This window comes from Tachypleus tridentatus, unplaced genomic scaffold, assembly GCF_004210375.1.
Source record: "Tachypleus tridentatus isolate NWPU-2018 unplaced genomic scaffold, ASM421037v1 Hic_cluster_1, whole genome shotgun sequence".
Taxonomy (NCBI): domain Eukaryota; kingdom Metazoa; phylum Arthropoda; class Merostomata; order Xiphosura; family Limulidae; genus Tachypleus; species Tachypleus tridentatus.
Genome location: NW_027467777.1, coordinates 29,366,340 through 29,390,046, shown reverse-complemented (window position 1 = coordinate 29,390,046; position 23,707 = coordinate 29,366,340). Strand labels below are relative to the sequence as shown.

The following is a 23,707-nucleotide window of genomic DNA, read 5'->3' as shown; positions in this document are numbered from 1 at the left end:
ACATAAGATTATGAATTGAATTGTCAATAAAAAAATCTTACTTTTGTCTTCAAAATATTTAGAGCCACAATACCTCCAACCTCTGTAGCTACTGACACAACACTCAGACATAAAAACTAAAAGTAAAAAACAAATTCAACAAATACAAATTAAAGTTGCTAAAATATACATTAAAACACATTCCTCAGAATCAGTTTGAATAAAAGCTAAAAGGAACAGTATTATCTGTAATTTTCAATTTATAATACCATATAAAACACATTATCACACACAGTTTGTTAGAAAGTAAAAAGGAACATATTATCTGTAATTTTCTATTTATAATGATATAAAACACATTATCACACACAGTTTGTTAGAAAGTAAAAAGGAACAGTATTATCTGTAATTTTCTATTTATAATATGATATAAAACACATTATCACACACAGTTTGTTAGAAAGTAAAAAGGAACATATTATCTGTAATTTTCTATTTATAATATGATATAAAACACATTATCACACACAGTTTGTTAGAAAGTAAAAAGTAACAGTATTAACTGTAATTATCTATTTATAATATGATATAAAACACATTATCACACACAGTTTGTAAGAAAGTAAAAAGGAACATATTATCTGTAATTATCTATTTATAATGTGATATAAAACACATTATCACTCACAGTTTGTTAGAAAGTAAAAAGGAACATATTATCTGTAATTATCTATTTATAATATCATATAAAACACATTATCACACACAGTTTGTTAGAAAGTAAAAAGGAACATATTATCTGTAATTATCTATTTATAATATGATATAAAACACATTATCACACACAGTTCGTTAGAAAGTAAAAAGGAACAGTATTATCTGTAATTATCTATTTATAATATGATATAAAACACATTATCACACACAGTTTGTAAGAAAGTAAAAAGGAACATATTATCTGTAATTATCTATTTATAATGTGATATAAAACACATTATCACACACAGTTCGTTAGAAAGTAAAAAGGAACAGTATTATCTGTAATTATCTATTTATAATATGATATAAAACACATTATCACACACAGTTTGTAAGAAAGTAAAAAGGAACATATTATCTGTAATTATCTATTTATAATATGATATAAAACACATTATCACACACAGTTTGTAAGAAAGTAAGAAGGAACAATATTATCTGTAATTATCTATTTATAATATGATATAAAACACATTATCACACACAGTTTGTTAGAAAGTAAAAAGGAACATATTATCTGTAATTATCTATTTATAATATGATATAAAACACATTATCACACACAGTTTGTAAGAAAGTAAGAAGGAACAATATTATCTGTAATTATCTATTTATAATATGATATAAAACACATTATCACACACAGTTTGTTAGAAAGTAAAAAGGAACATATTATCTGTAATTATCTATTTATAATATGATATAAAACACATTATCACACACAGTTTGTAAGAAAGTAAGAAGGAACAATATTATCTGTAATTATCTATTTATAATATGATATAAAACACATTATCACACACAGTTTGTAAGAAAGTAAGAAGGAACAATATTATCTGTAATTATCTATTTATAATATGATATAAAACACATTATCACTCACAGTTTGTTAAAAAGTAAGAAGGAACAATATTATCTGTAATTTTCTATTTATAATATGATATAAAACACATTATCACACACAGTTTGTAAGAAAGTAAGAAGGAACATATTATCTGTAATTATCTATTTATAATATGATATAAAACACATTATCACACACAGTTTGTTAGAAAGTAAGAAGGAACAATATTATCTGTAATTTTCTATTTATAATATGATATAAAACACATTATCACACACAGTTTGTAAGAAAGTAAGAAGGAACAATATTATCTGTAATTATCTATTTATAATATGATATAAAACACATTATCACACACAGTTTGTTAGAAAGTAAAAAGGAACATATTATCTGTAATTATCTATTTATAATATGATATAAAACACATTATCACACACAGTTTGTAAGAAAGTAAAAAGGAACATATTATCTGTAATTATCTATTTATAATGTGATATAAAACACATTATCACTCACAGTTTGTTAGAAAGTAAAAAGGAACATATTATCTGTAATTATCTATTTATAATATCATATAAAACACATTATCACACACAGTTTGTTAGAAAGTAAAAAGGAACATATTATCTGTAATTATCTATTTATAATATGATATAAAACACATTATCACACACAGTTTGTTAGAAAGTAAAAAGGAACAGTATTATCTGTAATTATCTATTTATAATATGATATAAAACACATTATCACACACAGTTTGTAAGAAAGTAAAAAGGAACATATTATCTGTAATTATCTATTTATAATATGATATAAAACACATTATCACACACAGTTTGTAAGAAAGTAAGAAGGAACAATATTATCTGTAATTATCTATTTATAATATGATATAAAACACATTATCACACACAGTTTGTTAGAAAGTAAAAAGGAACATATTATCTGTAATTATCTATTTATAATATGATATAAAACACATTATCACACACAGTTTGTAAGAAAGTAAGAAGGAACAATATTATCTGTAATTATCTATTTATAATATGATATAAAACACATTATCACACACAGTTTGTTAGAAAGTAAAAAGGAACATATTATCTGTAATTATCTATTTATAATATGATATAAAACACATTATCACACACAGTTTGTAAGAAAGTAAGAAGGAACAATATTATCTGTAATTATCTATTTATAATATGATATAAAACACATTATCACACACAGTTTGTAAGAAAGTAGAAGGAACAATATTATCTGTAATTATCTATTTATAATATGATATAAAACACATTATCACACACAGTTTGTAAGAAAGTAAGAAGGAACAATATTATCTGTAATTATCTATTTATAATATGATATAAAACACATTATCACACACAGTTTGTAAGAAAGTAAGAAGGAACAATATTATCTGTAATTATCTATTTATAATATGATATAAAACACATTATCACACACAGTTTGTAAGAAAGTAAGAAGGAACAATATTATCTGTAATTATCTATGTATAGCATGATATAAAATATATTACTCAGAATGAGTTTGTTAGAAGGTAACAGCATTACCTGTAATTATCAACATGACAATATTTATCTATGAGTCAAGTTAGAACACTTATTACGTTCATGTTATTTATGTAAGAGAGAGATCACAATTTTTACATGGTGTTTTGTGAAATGAGTAACATTTTTCAGAGGTACATACTAATAATTCTAGATGTGTTGTACCATATGTTGTATCAATTTCGTTCAACAGGAGGCCATCAAAGTTTAAACAAACTCTAAATAACTGAAAAGAAGTTAATATTTAAGTGTGAGAAAATTATTGATGGACATAAAAATTTAGAGAAGTTAAGGTTTATTTCTTCAGCCTAAAAGTTACAATGTATGATCTAATTAAAAATATTAGAAAAAGTAATGAAAAATGTTCTTACTGTATTCAACAAACACCCTCCTTTCCTATAAGATCCAATTGATCCTAATAGACCTGAGAGGGAATAATAACAATATACATGTAATCTACTGTAACATAGATAAAATCTGCTAAAAACATTAGATTTTTAGGTCCAGTAGAAGTTCACAGGTGTATGTTTGTAAATTAAACAATCTTGGAAGTTAGATGTATCATCTTTCCTCTGGTTCTTTGATCAACTGATGTAACATTGGTGTAGCTAGTTGTCTGATTCTCTTGGTTGTTAAATCAACTGATGTAGCACACTGGTCTAATAATTAGTTGTTTGAATCTCTTATTTTTAGATCAACTGATATGACACCAGATTAAGTAGTTGTCTGACTGTCACATTTCTTATATCAAGTGTGTGATAGTAGTGGACTAAAAAGCACGTCTGATTTTTCTGAGTTCAGATTGAACTGGGTACTTCTACACCAGTGGTGCACAAACTTTTTGAGTCAGGGGCCACAAACAGACTTTTCGTAACCATTGGGGGCCACAAAAAAGTGAAGATTGAAATCATTCCACAGTTGTTTCACACAAGATGGACATCACATTTAAGAACACACAAATAACGATTACATAAAAGAGTTTGCACATTATTCTAAGAAATGTATAATATATCAACTGTCACAAAGTCAGTGCAATGGATGGTGCTGCATGTCATCTACGAGCTTAGAAATATCCGGCTTGATGTTTGATGCTGAAAGACCCAAGACTGCTTCTAGAATCTAGATGATCATTAGTCAGCTGATTGCGAGTGTTGTTTTTGTTCAGTTTCATGTGTGAGAAAGCCTGTTTACAGCAGTACGTGCTGCCAAACATGCTGGTGTGGACAAGTGCGTTCTCTTTCAGTTTAGCAAATGTATCAGGTAACGTTTTGTAGAAGTCAAGCAAACTGTTTTCTCGGTAAAAGCACGCAGTTCATCAGATGCCTGGAGATCAGTAAGTTCGAGCTGATATTCTGCTGACAAGTCATCCACTGACACACTGAGTCAATGTTCTGATTCTTCTGTAGCTGTGACTGAAAAGTGGGAAAGTGCTCGAAGTTACCTGATGCTGCTTGCTGCTGGAACAACTTCAACTTTGTCCTGAAAGCTGAGACGTGATTTGCAAGCTGATTTTTGCTTTGCAACTTCAAATTCAGATCATTCAAGTGTTGTGTCATGTCGACCAGAAAGGTCAAATCAGCTTGCCATGCTGGATCAGTCATGGAAATCACTTCTGTGTCTTTGTTCTTGCTTCTGAGGAATTCTATCACCTCATCAATCAACTCCCAGAATCTTCTGAGAATCTTCCCTCGACTCAGCCAGTGTACTTTACAGTGATACACAAGTCCACCATAGTCTGAATCAATTTCTTCAAGAAGATTTCGAAATTTACGGTGATTGAGCCCTCGTGATGTGATGAAATTAATGGTTTTCGTCACTAATGCCATCAGTGTCTGAAAACGAAGTTCTTTATTGCACATGTTCTGTTGGTGAATAATACAGTGAAACTTCACCAACTATCTGTTCTGCTTTCCTCGATGCTTCATCAACAGTGCTTCCAGCCCGCTACTTTCTCTGGTCATGGCTGGTGCTCCATCAGTGGTCACACTTACCAGTTTCGTGAAATCCAATGAAACACTACTACACAGTCGTATTGTCTTCTCGAATAGAGTAGACCCAGTTGTCTGATCCTTCATGGAACCCATGCCGATTAGTTCCTCTGTGATATTAAACGAAGACGATGCACCACGAACAAAAACTAGTAGCTGTGCTGTTGAACTGATGTCAGTTGACTCGTCTGCTGCCAAAGAGAAGTAGACAAAGTTGGCTGCTTTATTTGTACGCTGCCTTGTCACATCTGCTGAGATGTGTGAAATTCTACGTTGAACTGTCATACGATTCAAAGCCACCGTCTGTAGCTTGCGAAATGCTTCTGGACACAACTTTTTCGATGCAGTAATCATGCATTGCTTGACAAAATCACCATCAGTGAAGGTCGGCCAGATTTCGCTATCATCAACGAAATATCGAAATATCGTAACTGACCTCACCTGCTGCACCTAAATCTGCTGACTGCTTTGAAAAAACATTCTGCTGGTGATTCAGCGACAGCTGCAGAGATTCAATTCGAGCTGTTCGTTCATCACCGACAATGTTGTGGAAATCTTTATGCTTCGACTCATAATGACACTTTATATTGGATACCTTCGCCACCTCTACTGTCGAATGACACAGCAGACAAATCACATTCTTCTGTTGTTGAACAAAACAGTATTGTGTAGTGCAAACATAATTAAACTGCCGGTTTTCGTCGTCAACTTTTCTTTTACAATTAGCTGCCATTTTTGTTACGAAATAATATCAAAATAGGGCTCGTAAGTAAATCTCGAAGAACAATTGGAAAGCGTGAGATTTCGTAATTACGGGAATATTACGTCATTAAGCCAATGATTAAATACCTATGCATTAACGTGATTTGCTTATTAAATTTTCTTTATTGCTCGACACAAATATGGAATCATCCAGTGCCTAATCTAATGCATATTCTTCTATAGCGCTTAATCTTCGCGCAGGCGCGAACTCTCTATGTTTGACTTTTCCGTTGGACATCGCGGGCCACTCGGTGACTCGTTGCGGGCCGGACTTTGTGCACCACTGTTCTACACTGTTAACACCATGAATGAAACTTCCATGGTCATCAAACACTAATTATTGTATCCAAGGTCATCCAAAACTGATTATCGTATTCATAGTCCATGGTCATCCAATATCGATTATTGTGTACCGTGATTTGTTCTTACGCTCGATTCTTGAGGTCCAAGTAACAAACAAATAGATTCAGTAACAAAACGATGTTTGCCTACATTCGAGTTTTGCTTTAAAACGAGAACATATTTGAATAAATTAAACCTGTAGTAACAACACTTTAAAACTTATAGACTACTTAGACAACAAACATATTTAACATTTGGTTAATACATGCAAAACGTTTTCAGTTATTTTGTAAAATACTTATTCACTTACCACCTACAAACAGGAAGGCACCCAGACAGAGGGTAACGTATGTAAACAGCTGTAGAATGAAACACATTGTTTATTAAGAGTATTCAGGTGGTTTAATCTATTGATACAAACTTCACAACTATTTAAGTTTAGGTTATTATATTTCACTATCTTGTTTTATATTGTTTTGCTCATTTCTTTAAACATCAAGTTGTAATTATTTTATTTGCAAATGTTTTCATTTAAATCATACAGTTCGTTATCTTTAAGTTTGTTTGTTTTTGAATTTCGCGCAAAGCTACTCGAGGGCTATCTGCGTTAGTCGTCCCTAATTTAGTAGTGTAAGACTAGAGGGAAGGCAGCTAGTCATCACCACCCACCGCCAATTCTTGGGCTACTCTTTCACCAACGAATAGTGGAATTGACCGTAACTTTATAACGCCCCCACGGCTGAAAGGGCGAGCATGTTTAGTGCGACGGGGATGCAAACTCGCGACACTGAGATTACGAGTCGCACGCCTTAACACGCTTGGCCATGCCGGGCCTCAAGTTATCTTTAAGAGCTATTCATTAGACAATAATAAAGAGGAGGCATTTTTATTTACTGGCTGTGTTTATATAATAACAATATGAATATAACTGTGTAATTATTTGTTCAGATGGTGAGTATAGTATAATATGCCATTAAAGTTTTCTTACTTCATAATAAATAATAATTACTTTTACTCACCAATTTCCCACTGAAAACTCTCTTCCTTGGGCAGAAGTCCCAAGAACCCACATCGTATACCCGATTATCGCCCCACCTAGTACCTACATTTAATAACAAACAATGAACATAATAATATGATATCAATAGAACAAGTAAAGGGAAAATATACAGTCAACAAACATTGATTTAGAACAGCCGTCACAATAACTCTCTAGTACCACTATTTATATTGATATCAATAGAACAGTTGGAAACAAAAATAAACAGCCAACAAATAATGGTTAATGACGAATAAATTAGTAACTCTAGTATCACTGTTTATATTCATATCAACAGAACAGTGGAAACAAAAATAAACAGTCAACAAATAATGGTTTATGACGAATATATTTGTAACTCTAGTATCGCTGTTTATATTCATATCAACATAACAGTTGGAATCAAAAATAAACAGTCAACAAATAATGATTAATGACGAATATATTAGTAACATTAGTATCACTGTTTATATTCATATCAACAGAACAATTGGTAACAAAAATAAACAGTCAACAAATAATGGTTAATGACGAATATATTAGTAACTCTAGGGTCACTGTTTATATTTATATCAACAGAACAGTTGGAGAAATTTAAAGAACCACAAAACGTTAATGTGATGATTAATTTTTAAAAATAGATAAGAAATATAGATGTTTTGCAAAGATAAAACCGCCCTCCTGAAAATAAAGGGTTTGATAAATAAACAGACAGATACCATAACATTTTAACTACCTTTGATACAACTGAACATTTTAATGTCATAACACTATAATAGATCTAGTCAGCGTAGCGTAGTTCCTGGGTTTCCAGAATCAACTTTATGGCGTCACCATTCTGTTCGTGGCACGAAACGGTCAGGGCCTATTAGCAATATCACTTATCCATTACAACTCCTGTTTAACACCCTAATTTGTGACGGTGTTTTAAATATATTAATATCGTTATTTTAATGAATATTTTCCCTGTTGAAGAAATGCAGTGACTGTTTTCATACACTCTCATTTTCTTGTGTTACTTTGGTCGAATGGTTTCGGTTTCGGTCTGAGGATGCTAAAGTAAACGTCTTCGATAAGAAACCGATGGTCAAGTACCTCATTGACTTTTGGACAAAGCTCATCTTATAAACCCATGTGTGTGGAATGATATGAAATATAATATATATATTATAATATGTTAATTGCTGTATTTGTTTAACTAATTGTAGTTGTTGTAACTTGTTTACCTTCAATAGTAATTGTAACAACAGTAATTATTGAGACCTCTGTAACTTGTAGTTTATTTTAACTGATTTATGTGCGAAACGAAACGGTTTTCCAGTTCATATACTATTCTAGCTAAATAGTAACGAAACAAAGTAATTTTCCAGCTAATGTATACATGAAAAATCCAAGAAACGAAAGACTACGTTTTCAAAAGCGTGTTGTAGAAATTCTGTGAACCGTCTAAACACACGCCTTTATATTGTTTTATGAATAAAGTCATGTAGTGATAATAAAAACTGGTAAAATAACTAAAAAAACGTCTGTGAGGAACTCGTCCGCCAGTTGTGAGTTTCTATAAACTAAATATTTATAAAGAAATCAACACAATTAATGCTAAATATATAACTTCAATTGTACCTAGTTTATACATGGAACGTAATGCTACCTACGGTAACCGACAAGAAAGGAAATTGTTGACACATACAACTACGCTTCCCTCCCACTATATGAACAATACAGCAGACATGAAGCGAGAACGCGGCTATTTGTCTCTAAAACTCGTTGTGCGACGAGTACTTTTAACCTTAATCGGGATACCCAGCACACAGTTTTCAATAGGTGAATCGTACAATCAATTCTCTTTCGGTGGTTTATTAACAAAAATATTCTCATGTAAATAAGCTATGTTTTTTAAACAAACATTCTTATGTAAAGAAGCTATGTTTTTTTAAACAAACATTCTTATGTAAAGAAGCTATGTTTTTTTAAACAAATATTCTTATGTAAAGAAGCTATGTTTTTTTAAACAAATATTCTTATGTAAAGAAGCGATGTTTTTTTAAACAAATATTCTTATGTAAAGAAGCTATGTTTTTTTTTAAACAAATATTCTCATGTAAAAACTATGTTTTTTTAAACAAATATTCTTATGTAAAGAAGCTATGTTTTTTTAAACAAATATTCTCATGTAAATAAGCTATGTTTTTTAAACAAATATTCTTATGTAAAGAAGCTATGTTTTTTTAAACAAATATTCTCATGTAAAGAAGCTATGTTTTTTTAAACAAATATTCTTATGTAAAGAAGCTATGTTTTTTTAAACAAATATTCTCATGTAAAGAAGCTATGTTTTTTTAAACAAATATTCTTATGTAAAGAAGCTATGTTTTTTTAAACAAATATTCTCATGTAAATAAGCTATGTTTTTTAAACAAATATTCTTATGTAAAGAAGCTATGTTTTTTTAAACAAATATTCTCATGTAGAAGCTATGTTTTTTTAAACAAATATTCTTATGTAAAGAAGCTATGTGTTTTTAAACAAATATTCTCATGTAAAGAAGCTATGTTTTTTTAAACAAATATTCTCATGTAAAGAAGCTATGTTTTTTTAAACAAATATTCTCATGTAAAGAAGCTATGTTTTTTTAAACAAATATTCTCATGTAAAGAAGCTATGTTTTAAACAAACATTCTTATGTAAAAAGCTATGTTTTAAACAAATATTCTCATGTAAAGAAGCTATGTTTTTTAAACAAACATTCTTATGTAAAGAAGTTATGTTTTTAAACAAACATTCTTATGTAAAAGCTATGTTTCATGAGAGAATTAAATATCGATAATTGTACGTTTGTTGTTTAAACGGGAACTTATAAACCTTCTACACAGTTCAAACTGATAAACCTTCTACACAGTAAACAAACTGATAAAACTTCTACACAGTAAACAAACTAATAAACCTTCTACACAGTTTAAAAACAAATTTAAGACCCTTCTACACAGTAAACAAACTAATAAACCTTCTACACAGTTTAAAAACAAATTAAAAACCCTTCTACACAGTAAACAAACTGATAAAACTTCTACACAGAAAACAAACTAATAAATCTTCTACACAGTTTAAAACAAATTAAAATCCTTCTACACAGTAAAAAACTAATAAACCTTCTACACAGTTTAAAACAAATTAAAATCCTTCTACACAGTAAACAAACTGATAAATCTTCTACACAGTTTAAAACAAATTAAAACCCTTCTACACAATAAACAAACTAATAAACCTTCTACACAGTTTAGAAACAAATTAAAACCCTTCTACACAATAAACAGACTAATAAACCTTCTACACAGTTTAAAACAAATTAAAACCCATCTACACAGTAAACAAACTGATAAACCTACTACACAGTTTAAAAACAAATTAAAAACCCTTCTACACAGTAAACAAACTAATAAACCTTCTACACAGTTTAAAACAAATTAAAATCCTTCTACACAGTAAACAAACTGATAAACCTACTACACAGTTTAAAACAAATTAAAAACCCTTCTACACAGTAAACAAACTGTAAAAATTCTACACAGTAAACAAACTAATAAACCTTCTACTCAGTTTAAAAACAAATTAAAAATTCTTCTACACAGTAAACAAACTGATAAAACTTCTACACAGTAAACAAACTAATAAACCTTCTACACAGTTTAAAAACAAATTAAAATCCTTCTACACAGTAAAAAAACTAATAAACCTTCTACACAGTTTAAAAACAAATTAAAAACCCTTCTACACAGTAAACAAACTGACAAACCTTCTACACAGTAAACAAAGTAATAAACCTTCTACACAATAAATAAACTAATAAACCTTCTACACAGTTTAAAAACAAATTAAAAATCCTTCTACTCAGAAACAAACTAATCAACCTTCTACACAGTTTACAAACAAATTAAAAAACTTTCTACACAGTAAACAAACTAATAAACCTTCTACATAGTTTAAAAACAAATTAAAAACCCTTCTACACAATAAACAGACTATTAACCTTCTACACAGTTTAAAAACAAATTAAAAACCCTTCTACACAGTAAACAAACTGATAAACCTACTACACAGTTTAAAAACAAATTAAAAACCCTTCTACACAGTAAACAAACTGTAAAAATTCTACACAGTAAACAAACTAATAAACCTTCTACTCAGTTTAAAAACAAATTAAAAATTCTTCTACACAGTAAACAGACTAATAAACCTTCTACACAGTTTAAAAACAAATTCAAAACCCTTCTACACAGTAAAAAAACTGACAAACCTTCTACACAGTAAACAAACTAATAAACCTTCTACAGAGTTTACAAACAAATAAACCTTCTACACAGTATACAAAGAAATAAACCTTCTACACAGTTTAAAAACAAATTAAAACCCTTCTACACAGTAAACAAACTAATAAACGTTCTATACAGTAAACAAACTGATAAAACTTCTACACAGTAAACAAACTAATAAACCTTCTACACAGTTTAAAAACAAATTTAAGACCCTTCTACACAGTAAACAAACTAATAAACCTTCTACACAGTTTAAAAACAAATTAAAAACCCTTCTACACAGTAAACAAACTGATAAAACTTCTACACAGTAAACAAACTAATAAATCTTCTACACAGTTTAAAAACAAATTAAAATCCTTCTACACAGTAAACAAACTAATAAACCTTCTACACAGCTTAAAAACAAATTAAAAACCCTTCTACACAGTAAACAAACTGTAAAAATTCTACACAGTAAACAAACTAATAAACCTTCTACACAGTTTAAAACAAATTAAAATCCTTCTACACGTAAAAAAAACTGATAAATCTTCTTCACAGTTTAAAAACAAATTAAAAATCCTTCTACACAGTAAACAAACTAATAAACCTTCTACTCAATAAACAAACAAATTAAAGACCCTTCTACACAGTAAACAAACTAATAAACCTTCTACACAGTTTAAAAACAAATTAAAAATCCTTCTACACAGTAAACAAACTAATAAACCTTCTACTCAATAAACAAACAAATTAAAGACCCTTCTACACAGTAAACAAACTAATAAACCTTCTACACAGTTTAAAAACAAATTAAAAACCCTTCTACACAGTAAACAAACTGATAAACCTACTACACAGTTTAAAAACAAATTAAAAACCCTTCTACACAGTAAACAAACTGTAAAAATTCTACACAGTAAACAAACTAATAAACCTTCTACACAGTTTAAAACAAATTAAAAATCCTTCTACACAGTAAAAAAACTAATAAACCTTCTTCACAGTTTAAAAACAAATTAAAAATCCTTCTACACAGTAAACAAACTAATAAACCTTCTACTCAATAAACAAACAAATTAAAGACCCTTCTACACAGTAAACAAACTAATAAACCTTCTACACAGTTTAAAAACAAATTAAAAATCCTTCTACACAGTAAACAAACTAATAAACCTTCTACACAGTTTAAAAACAAATTAAAAATCCTTCTACACAATAAATAAACTAATAAACCTTCTACACAGTTTAAAAACAAATTAAAAATCCTTCTACTTAGTAAACAAACTAATAAACTTTCTACACAGTTTACAAACAAACTAAAAACTTTCTACACAGTAAACAAACTAAGAAACCTTCTACAGAGTTCACAAACAAATAAACCTTCTACACAGTATACAAAGAAATAAACCTTCTACACAGTTTACAAACAAATAACTGGTATTGTTTTTTTCTTACAGAGGCATCTTGGATTGTTTACTTACATATTACCTGGTATTGTTAACTTACAGAGACACCTGATATTATTAACTTATAGATGAACGTGGTATTCTTTCTTAGAAGACACCTGGAAATATTTACTTACAGAGGTATTTGGTATTGTTTACTTACAGAGGCACTTGGTATTGTTTACTCACAGATTACCTGGTATTCTTTACTTATAGAAATAACTGATATTGTTTACTTACAGAGACACGTTGGTATGTTACATACAGATGAACATAGTCTTCTTTACTTAGAAAGGCACCTGGTGTTGTTTACATTTCTGATGTACCTGGTGTTATTTACTTACAGATGTACCTGGTATTGTTTAGATATATGGACACCTGATATTTTTTCTGAGGAGAGATAACTGGTATTGCTTACTTACAGGGTACCTGTATTGTTCACTTATAGATGTCTCTGGTATTGTTTACTCACTGAGGGGTACCTGTATTGTTCACTTACAGATGTCTAGGGTATTGTTTAATCACAGGTATCTGGTATTGTTTACTTACACATTACCTGGTATTGTTTACTCACTGAGGTACCTGTATTGTTTACTTACAGATGTCTAGGATATTGTTTACTCACAGGGGTATCTGGTATTGTTTACTTACACATTACCTGGTATTGTTAACTTACAGAGATAACTGGTATTATTTACTTACAGATGTACCTGGTATTGTTTTGCTTACAGAAGTACCTGGTATTGTTTACCCACAGATTACATGGTATTCTTTACTTATAGAAATAACTGATATTTTACTTACAGAAAACTGGTATTATTTACTTAGAGATGAACCTGGTATTGTTTGCTTACAGAGGCACCTGGGATTGTTTACTCACAGAGATAACTGGTTTTGTTTACTCATAGAGACACCTGGTATTGTTTACTTACAGAGGTACCTGGTATTGTTTACTTGCAGAGACACCTGGTATTGTTTACTTACAGATTACCTGGTATTGTTTACTTACAGAGCACCTGGTATTTTTACTTACAGATTACCTAGTATCGTTTACACAACAGCGGTACCTAATATTGTTTTACTTACAGAGGCACCTGGTATTGTTTACTTACAGAGATAACTGGTTTTGTTTACTCACAGAGACACCTGGTATTGTTTACTTAAAGAGGTACCTGGTATTGTTTACTTGCAGAGGCACGTGATATTGTTTACTTACAGATTACCTGGTATTGTTTACTTACAGAATTACCTGGTATTGTTTACTTAGAGTACCTGGTATTGTTTACTTACAGATATAACTGGTTTATTTACTTACAGAGACACGGGCATTCTTTACTTACAGAGAAGTGGTATTGTTTACTTACAGAGACACCTGGTATTCTTTATTAGAAGGCACCTGGTATTGATTACTTTCAAATGTACCTGGTATTGTTAACTTACAGAGACACCTGATATTATTAACTTATAGATAAGCGTGGTATTCTTTCTTAGAAGACATCCGGATGTTTACTTACAGAGGTGTTGGTATTGTTTTACTTACAGAGGCACTTGGTATTGTTTACTCACAGATTACCTGGTATTCTTTACTTATAGAAATAACTGATATTGTTTATTTATAGAAATAACTGATATTGTTTACTTACAGAACCACGTGGTATTGTTACATACAGATGAACATAGTCTTCTTTACTTAGAAGGCACCTGGTATTGTTTTACTTACAAAAGTACCTGGTGTTGTTTACAGAGGGTACCTGTATTGTTCACTTACAGATGTCTCTGGTACTGTTTACTCACAAGAGGTAGCTGGTATTGTTTACTTACACATTACCTGGTATTGTTAACTTACAGAGATAACTGGTATTATTTACTTACAGATGTACCTGGTATTGTTTTTTTTCTTACAGAGGCACCTGGTATTGTTTACTTATAGAGGGTACCTGGTATTGTTTACTTACAGAGATAACTGGTATTATTTACTTACAGATGTACCTGGTATTGTTTTTTCTTACAGAGGCACCTGGTATTGTTTACTTATAGAGGTACCTGGTATTGTTTACTTACAGAGATAACTGGTATTATTTACATGAGAGATGAACCTGGTATTGTGTGCCTACAGAGGCACCTGGTATTGTTTACTTAAAGATATAACTGGTTTTGTTTACTCACAGAGACACGAGGTATTGTTTACTTACAGATGTACCTGGAATTGTTTAGTTAAAAGACATCTGGTATTGTTTACTTACAGAGGTACCTGGTATTGTTTACTTTCAGAGAAAACTGCTATTAGTTACTTACAGATGAACCTAGTATTGTTTACTTACAGAGACACCTGCTATTGTTTACTTAGAGATTACCTAGTATTGTTAACTTACAGAGGTGCTTGGTATTGTTTAATTTCATAGGTATGTGGGATTTTTCCTTATAGATTACCTGGTATTGGTTTACTTACAGGGACACATGTTATTCTTTACTTACAGGGTAACTGGTATGGTTTACTTACAGAGGTACCTGTATTGTTCACTTACAGATGTGTCTGGTATTGTTTACTCACAGAAGTATCTGGTATTGTTTACTTACACATTACCTGGTATTGTTAACCCACAGAGATATCTGGTAATATTTACTTACAGATGTACCTGGTGTTGTTTTACTTACAGAGATAATTGGTAGTATTTACATGAGATGTACCTGGTATTGTTTGCCAGAAATTTACCTACGTGTATTTACTCGTATGTACATAGGTAGCCGCTGGATTTTTAATTTCGTATTCGCAGTAACTCAAAGTTTACGGTGGATGTTGATGGGTAGCTACTTTCCCCATTCTTTTTCGTGGTGGGAACCTTTTCGGTGCAGATAACCCTCAATGCAAACGCGAAATTCAAAAGAAAGAACCTTTCAAGATATTGTCTTAAATAATTCCTTAGAATCCTTGTTTAATATATTCGTGCCTGGGATTGACTGACATTCCATTGTTTAACAGGTAGGCTACTGTTTTACTACAGATCGTCTTTTTAGTGATACAATGTAAACATATAGCAGGTTAAACCATGCATTGTTTACTACAGAGGTTTTGGTTTATTTTTAAAATGAGCTAACTTTCATGTAACATTTTCAACCGTGTTTAGCCATCTAATAATAAATGTTCAGTTAATTATTACAGTAGCATAATGCATACCGAGGAACAATAACTCTTCCTCGATAAAATTGTTTGACTTGTGAATTGCGCACTTCAGAGGCTATCTGTGCTAGTCGTCTCTAATTTGGCAGTGTAACACTACATGGAAAGCAATTAGTCATCATAACCCACCGCCAAATCTTTGGCTACTCTTTAACAAAGAATAGTGGGATTGATCCTAACATTATAACACCCCACGGTTGAAAGGGCGAGTATGTTTGTGTGACAGAGAATTCGACCCAGAATCTCAGATATGAGTTAAGTGCCTATCACTGGCCACAAAAAAAATATATATACGACTTGACTTTATAAAATAACATATTTTACCTCCAACGTTTCTTCCATTTAATCCATGGCCCTGTGGTGGGTCAGTATAAGTTAAGAACTTATAAACTTTAAGATCCGGGGTACGATTTAAGCAAACCGAGCAGATGCCTTATAGTGTAGCTGTGCACTAAAACAAAGAAAACTGTAAATACGAAATTAGGTTTAAAATATATTTGTTTGCCAAAAGCCACATCGGCTATCTGCTGAGTTCACCGAGGAGAATCGAGTCCCTGATTTTAGCGTTGTAAATCCGAAGACTTACTGCTGTTCCAGCAGAACATAGCTTAAGCAAATACAGAGGCTTATTGTCTGAGATTAGAAGGAAAACAATTATCAACGTGTTTGTCTCTCTTATATAGGTATTTGGGTATTAATGTTTATCTACCCAGGGACAGGTTTCCTTAACCTCTTCCTCCTTTCTTGAAATTCTGGTTTTACAACTTTCAAGTGTATTTATATCAGGAGGCACGAGGCCAGAGTAACTATCAGCATTTCAGAACAATATTAATGTGTTTTGTTTGTTTGTTTTGAATTTCGAGCAAAAGCTAGACGGAGATATCTTCGCTAACCGTCCCTAATTTAGCAGCATAAGACTAGAGGGAAGGCAACCGGTCATCACCACAAACCGCTAATCTTGAGCTACTGTTTTAACAATTAGTGAGAACTGATCTTACCATTATAACGCCCCTATGGTTGAAAGGGCGAAACATGTTTGGTGTGAGGGATTTCCAACCCGCGACCCTCAGATTACGAGTTGAGAGCCTTTAACCTCATCACCATAGTCGGTGGTGATGACCAGCTGTTTTCTTCAAATTTATTACTGCTAATTTAGAGACGGCTAGTGCATATAACCCTCGCGCAGGTTTCAAACACACACATTATATGTGGATGTGTATAAATACATATTGTAGGTAAACGTTTTCCTTTATTTAAAAATAAATAAAAATCTTCGTAACTGGTATTTTGTCCTCCAATCAGTGTATACTCATCACTTTAGTTGTATTTCTGTTGGCTTTAAACCAGTGCCATCAATATCTTTTCTTTAATCCAAGTGATTCCTTTTTCCTGCCGGTTGCGATTCGAAAGACAAAAACAAGTGAGTTGCTTGAGATGTGCAGGTTGTGATCTACATATTATCAATTAATTTAAATTCGTGCTCTGCTAGAATTCACAAATTACGCTAGTTGTATGTATGTATGTTTTCTTATAGCAAAGCCAGATCAGGCTATCTGCTGAGCCCCGAGAAATTGAACCCCTGACTTTAGCGTTGTAAATCCGTAGACTTACCGCTGTACTAGTGGGTGGCGCTAGTTGTAAGTAAATGTTTTATATCGTATATATCTAACACCTACCTCCATCACTATAATTATAGATTCTTCAGGTTGTAAAATATTGCATTGAGATACGTTGAGCGGCAATAATGTTGAGTCTGTCTCTTTGGAAGGGTAGCGGCTTGTTTGCACAAATTTAAGTATCAACGTGATGTAAGATAGTTGTAATGCAACTCCTCATTTCAACACCTGTGCAGCAGTTCAAAATATCAAATACCGTGTTGTGTAAGAAAAGCACAACGGCTCTTCTCTAGTCTGGCATCTTCTGAATAACTTCTGTGTGAAGTCTTAAAGCTATCATTGTTCCTGACGAGACAGTAACGCTTCTCTGTCATCATAAAAGACACGCCGCTCGGAAATAGCGTTAGTTCTGTGTTTCCAAATGGTCGACTGTGGTGAAGGTTCTCGACGTTCTGTTGTTAATGCTGGAGTGCAGTAAGGCTTGCTGAGCTCTTGGCATGACTTAAGACTTTATAACTCCGAGTGGCGAGTTGAATTTGGCTGCACTTGCCAAGTATTTCAGACTCTAGGCGTTTGAAAGCAAAAGTGATGAAGGATTGGTAATAGAAGTACCAGAAAGCGTAGAGAAACTTCTCTCTAAACGACAGATTTTTGAGCCCTTTTGCTGACTTAGAACGTTTAATTTTAGTTTATGCTTTGGAAATCTCATTACAAATATCAACCATTTCAGTGGCGGGATATACTTAGGTGTGCCCTAAAAGTTGGGCAAACGATACTTAAACTTTTTTGGTTTGGTTTGGTTTGAATTTCACACAGAGCTGCACGAGGGCCATCTGCGCTAGTTGTCCCTAATTTTGCAGTGTAAGACTAGCTGGAGGTCAGCTAGTCATCACCACTCACCGCCAACTCTTGGGCTACTCTTTTGCCAACGAATAATGGGATTGGCCGTCGCTTTATAACGCCCCCGCGGCTGAAAGGGCGAGCATGTTTGGTGTGACGGGGATTTTAAATTTTTGTATACCGGGAATACGTTCGTATAATGAATAATAATTATAACTTTGCACTTACTAAGCCTTGAAAAGTTAATTTTCTGTATAAAAATTTCTTGTAGAAGAGTTTGCAATTTGTTGTTGTTTTTTTTCAGTCTTTATGATAACACCATAAACACGTTAGAAACTTGGATAAATATATTTTCTATTTAACATGATATATGATCGTATTGGTGTTTATATTAAAATTATACATATATATTCGTTCTCATTTACATGGATTATTTTGAATTTCGCGCAAAACTACACAAGAGCTATCTGCGCTAGCCGTCCCTAATTTAGCAGTGTAAGGCTAGGGGGAAGACAGCTGGACATCACCACCCACCACCATCTCTTGGACTACTGTTTTACTCACGAATAGTGGGATTGATTGTTACATTATAATGCCTCCATTATTGGTTATTAGTAGCACACTTTCAGGTAAAAAGACTTGACTCTTAAGAAAGATCGACAAATATGTGCAACGTACTATTAAATATATATATACTTTAGGGTTACCAGGAGCGAAAGAGAGTCATTGAGAACTCTTACTGCATATCTTCATTGTTAGCGCAAACGTTTAGACAACAGTCTATAATAATATTACATAGCTTTACGTTAATCGGCTATGATACGTGAATGAAATGATAGATCTCTTACCAATAAAGATTAGCCACATACCAGACGTGATAGAACTGTAGGTGGCAGCACAACTCAAGTATGTTGTGATATAAACGAGCAACCTTTTGCCATCATATATATGAAGTACAAAATAACCTCTTGGTAAATAAACGATTTTATTTCAGGTATAATTATAATTAATTACTAACTATTTCAAGAGGTTGTATGTTCACAGTATATAAAATGTATTTCGATAAAGTGTATTTGAACCAGAATTATTTAATCGTATTTTACAGTTTTTTTTTGTGTGTGTGGGATTCTTATAGCAAAACTACATTGGGCTATCCGCTATGTTCAACGAGGGGAATCGAACCTCTGATTTTAGCGTTGTATATTCGAAGGAACTGTTTTATAGTTGATGTAGTTCCAAGACTCACAATCTCTATACCAACTAGTAATTCCGATATTTCCGGAAATAGGTAAAAGTATTGTGTTTCTAATGGGGATGTTTAAGATAATATCCAGCAAAAAAAAGAAAACAAAAATATATAAACACAAATAAAGTCCTTATAAGTGATATAACATCATATCGGTTGATTTATAGCTTTTTCATGGACCCCCAGTGGGTTACGGACCACGTTTCAGGATTCAAAACACTATAATCCGGGGTTTAATTTCCTGTGATAGTCAGAGCACAGATATCCCATTCTGAAGTTATGTGTCTTATTAAATTAATTACAACTTTTAAAATTCTCCCAAACTTGTACCAGTCAATGTTGTTTTTTTCCTTATTATCGAAGGAGAAATGATTTGGGTGTTCGAATAATCTCTGATAAACTGCATAGTACTGATTAATACTGGCAATAAAGGCCTAGTTTGTAATTATAAATGATTTTGTAAGAGCCTGGGAGTAGAGAGGTTCGTTCTTTGAAGTTGTATTTGCTTATGAAAAAAAAGAGGCTTTTCACACAGTTAACGTTAGACGACTTATCGCATCTGAAAAGAAGAAGTTATCTGAATAGCGAGTGCACTTGTGGGTTGCAAAGAAAATTATGGGGAAATTCACGCTTCGGAGAAAAACAAAAATCACTCACAGCATTGAGAGGGGAAAACATAAAAACAACAACAACGTTTATTATATATATATAACACAGAAACGTCCAATGTTTCAGCTAGATCATGCAGAGTCTAGATGGCGTACATAGATGTCTATTCACTCATTGGTGTGTTGACAATCACATGGTAGACAGGTGAAACGTTAAGATGACATTTATCCTAGCTGCCTGGCTGCGCAATGGTTTACCACGCGACCTGATATGACTTTTTTAGTCGATAGTCCTCGGTTACATAGTGTAGGCACGGGTTTTAAAACAAAGACACCTTTTCTATCAGCTTTCTCCCGTGACAGAAGAAGACTTGAAATAGCACGCTTCGCCACTAATAAATAACCAACTGGTCTAGCCTAAGAATGAACCTCCCCATCACCCAAAAAAAAGAATAAAGAGTTACAAGGATCTCCTTCTTTTAATCCATCTTTGAAGAAGTTCTATATTGGTTTGCTTTTCAATTCCAGATACCTGTGTTAAGACTAAATTTTCATATTTGGTTATTCATACAGAAACTTAGGCCTCGACAAAACTGAAATATCTCTACGACTCAGAGATTTTGACATCTGTTATGTTGAAGAATTCCTTTACCTTTGGCATACCCTTCAGTTTATGTTGTTGTTGTTTTTTTGCGTGTATTATATTATTCTAAGAAAAACGCCTTAAGCATTGATGATTGATATTATTTCGTGTTTTATAAATATATATATATATATACACATCTGGTTTGTTAATATAGTCATTAGTGGTAACGTTTTCTTGTCTTTGCGCTTTGGCTGAAGGTGTTTATAGTTCGAATAGTCCACTCTCATCCGTGGCGCCCCCCATTGGCACAGCGGAAGGTCTGTGGGCTCACATAGCTATTGAGTTTCGATATCTTTGATGAGCACAGCACAGATAATCCATTCTGTAACTTCCTGCAACAAAACAAATTGAATATTGATAAACCTTTGACCTATACATCGCAGTCCCCCCCTTTTCCTGTTTTAATAGTTATTTCGCTGGTCAGTGGAACGCAGAAAGTTGCAATAAGTAAAGACAAACGATACATTCGAGGTTAAGATTGTTTTCAGTGTAAAACACTCTAACTAGAACACTTTCTATAACATATGGCCCGAATCACCCACAGCGTTGTTATTGCGTAATTAGGATGCGTGCCTTTCTTCATGCGATTGGATATATGTGCGGCTAGCTATTTGGATTGAAATTAACACACCTATTAACATGAAATAAAACTTACACACGTCTGTACACCTTGAAACATTAGACTAATAGATGTCACTGCTTGTCTTATCCCACGAAACTGCTAATTTCTAATACTCGTGAAAGAAATTATTCGCGACGAAAGTATGCTTTCACCATCTAATTATAAACGTCTTTTTTTTTTAGTATGGATGAGCTACGAGAAACAGCGATTGTCTATGCTTTTGTAGCGAGTACCAGACACGTTCATACACTGTGTTTCAACATAGCTCACAAAAAAACAACAAAAAACAGATGGTTCTAGAAACGAAAAAAATAAGAATAAAAACACTTTTTTTTTCTTTTCCTTCAAAGTCACGCGTAATGTAACGTTTTCATTCGTGTAGATCGGAAAGACACTACTAGTTTATTTTCAGTGTTAGACTGAATGTCGGGTCTCAAAGATCTTGCACCTGTGTCATACGTCGACAGGCTCTTGTGACGAAAGCCAGAGCCGCACTCGAACCAGGAAATGCAGATTAATGTGACACAATGGAATGTAGTTCATCTCCCGCCATTTTGTTGAGCCAGCCAGCGAGGCAGCAGCTAGCAAGGGGTGAAGGTAGCGGCTGGTTTTAATTAGGATCACATTTAGCCCACACACATGGTATCCTCCGGGCTGTACTCTCTTCCACCTCACAATAACGGGACCCTACACGAAGAAAAATCCTACCATGACTTATGAGTTGTAAGTGTCACTTTATGAAATGTGACATTCTGGAACAGCGAGTCTTCTGAGCGGAAGGAACACAGATTCGATCTCGTTTCGATGTAACAAGCAGAAAATTCGAATTTTATGTTTGTAAAATTCAAATAAGACCACCTCTGTGCAGTTAAGATATATCTATTTCCAAATCTTTATTGCGCACAGCTCCATCTAGCGAACTTCTTGCGTTTCGTCACAGAATCTAAGTCGTGTTATATAACAAGGAAATAGATATCCCAAAAAGCATTATGGCCTTTCAAGGAAGCTGTCGCAATGACCTTACGCGCATCTCAAAACATTCACATTATTCAAAAAAAACAGTGGACCTGAGAATACAGTTACATACATATAATGTGGTTTTATTTCAATTACCAATGTATAGTCGGTCAGGGTCCTTGCTGGACGCAGCCCAGTGGTTAATGTGCTCGGACCATTACTGCAGAAATTCGAAATTGCTTGGAAAAAATTGTGCCCCTCACTTGGAGCTGTTGTTTGTTTAATAAGAGTGACAGAATAGTCCAGGAACTGGCATTGAGTACCATTGATTCTTCTCACAATTTTGGTAAATAGACCGTTTTAACGTGAATACGCACTGGATTTTACAATTTTTATTGTAGTGTGTTAAAGCAAACGCAGAAGTAGCGTATATATATATTATAAAGTAACTGGAATCAAACTTAAAATATCAGGATCACAATTGTTCACGAATTTTCAGATATTTGAGTGTGTGGTGTGTGTGTTTTTCTCATAGCAAGGCCACTGAGGGAAATCGAACCCTTAATTTTAGAGTTGTAAATCCAAAGACTTACCGCTGTGCCAGAGAGTTTGTTTGGTTTGTTTTGCATTTTCGCAAAGCACAACGATGGCTATCTGCGCTAGCCGTCCCTAATTTAGCAGTGTTAGACTACAGGGAAGAAACTAGTCATCACAACTTATCGCCAACTCTGGGCTCTTTTCACCAACGAATAGTGGGATTGACCGTAAAATTATAACGCTCCCACGGATGAAAGGGTGAACGTGTCCCAGACAGAGACCAGATATTTGAGACTGAAAAATAACTCTTAGAGATAATTATAATCACAATTCTCCTGAAAAAACAACAAAAACACGTAAATTGTTCAGCTAAACAAACTGTTACAATTAGAAAACAAATTGTAAGTGAAACGACAAAAGAAAAAAA

The 23,707-nt window shown here is 32.7% G+C and overlaps 1 protein-coding gene across 1 annotated transcript in view; it reads right to left on the bottom strand.

Moving 5' to 3' along the window:
• LOC143241740 (CD63 antigen-like) overlaps window positions 1–23,707 on the bottom strand; it is a 61,951-nt gene that overhangs the window by 6,569 nt on the left and 31,675 nt on the right. Inside the window, exons 2-5 of the mRNA XM_076484966.1 lie at window positions 7,268–7,350; window positions 6,559–6,607; window positions 3,528–3,580; window positions 42–116 (exon numbers count right to left, since the gene is read on the bottom strand). Of these exons, the coding sequence (XP_076341081.1) occupies window positions 42–116; window positions 3,528–3,580; window positions 6,559–6,607; window positions 7,268–7,350 (260 nt within the window). The remainder of the gene's footprint in view (window positions 1–41; window positions 117–3,527; window positions 3,581–6,558; window positions 6,608–7,267; window positions 7,351–23,707) is intronic.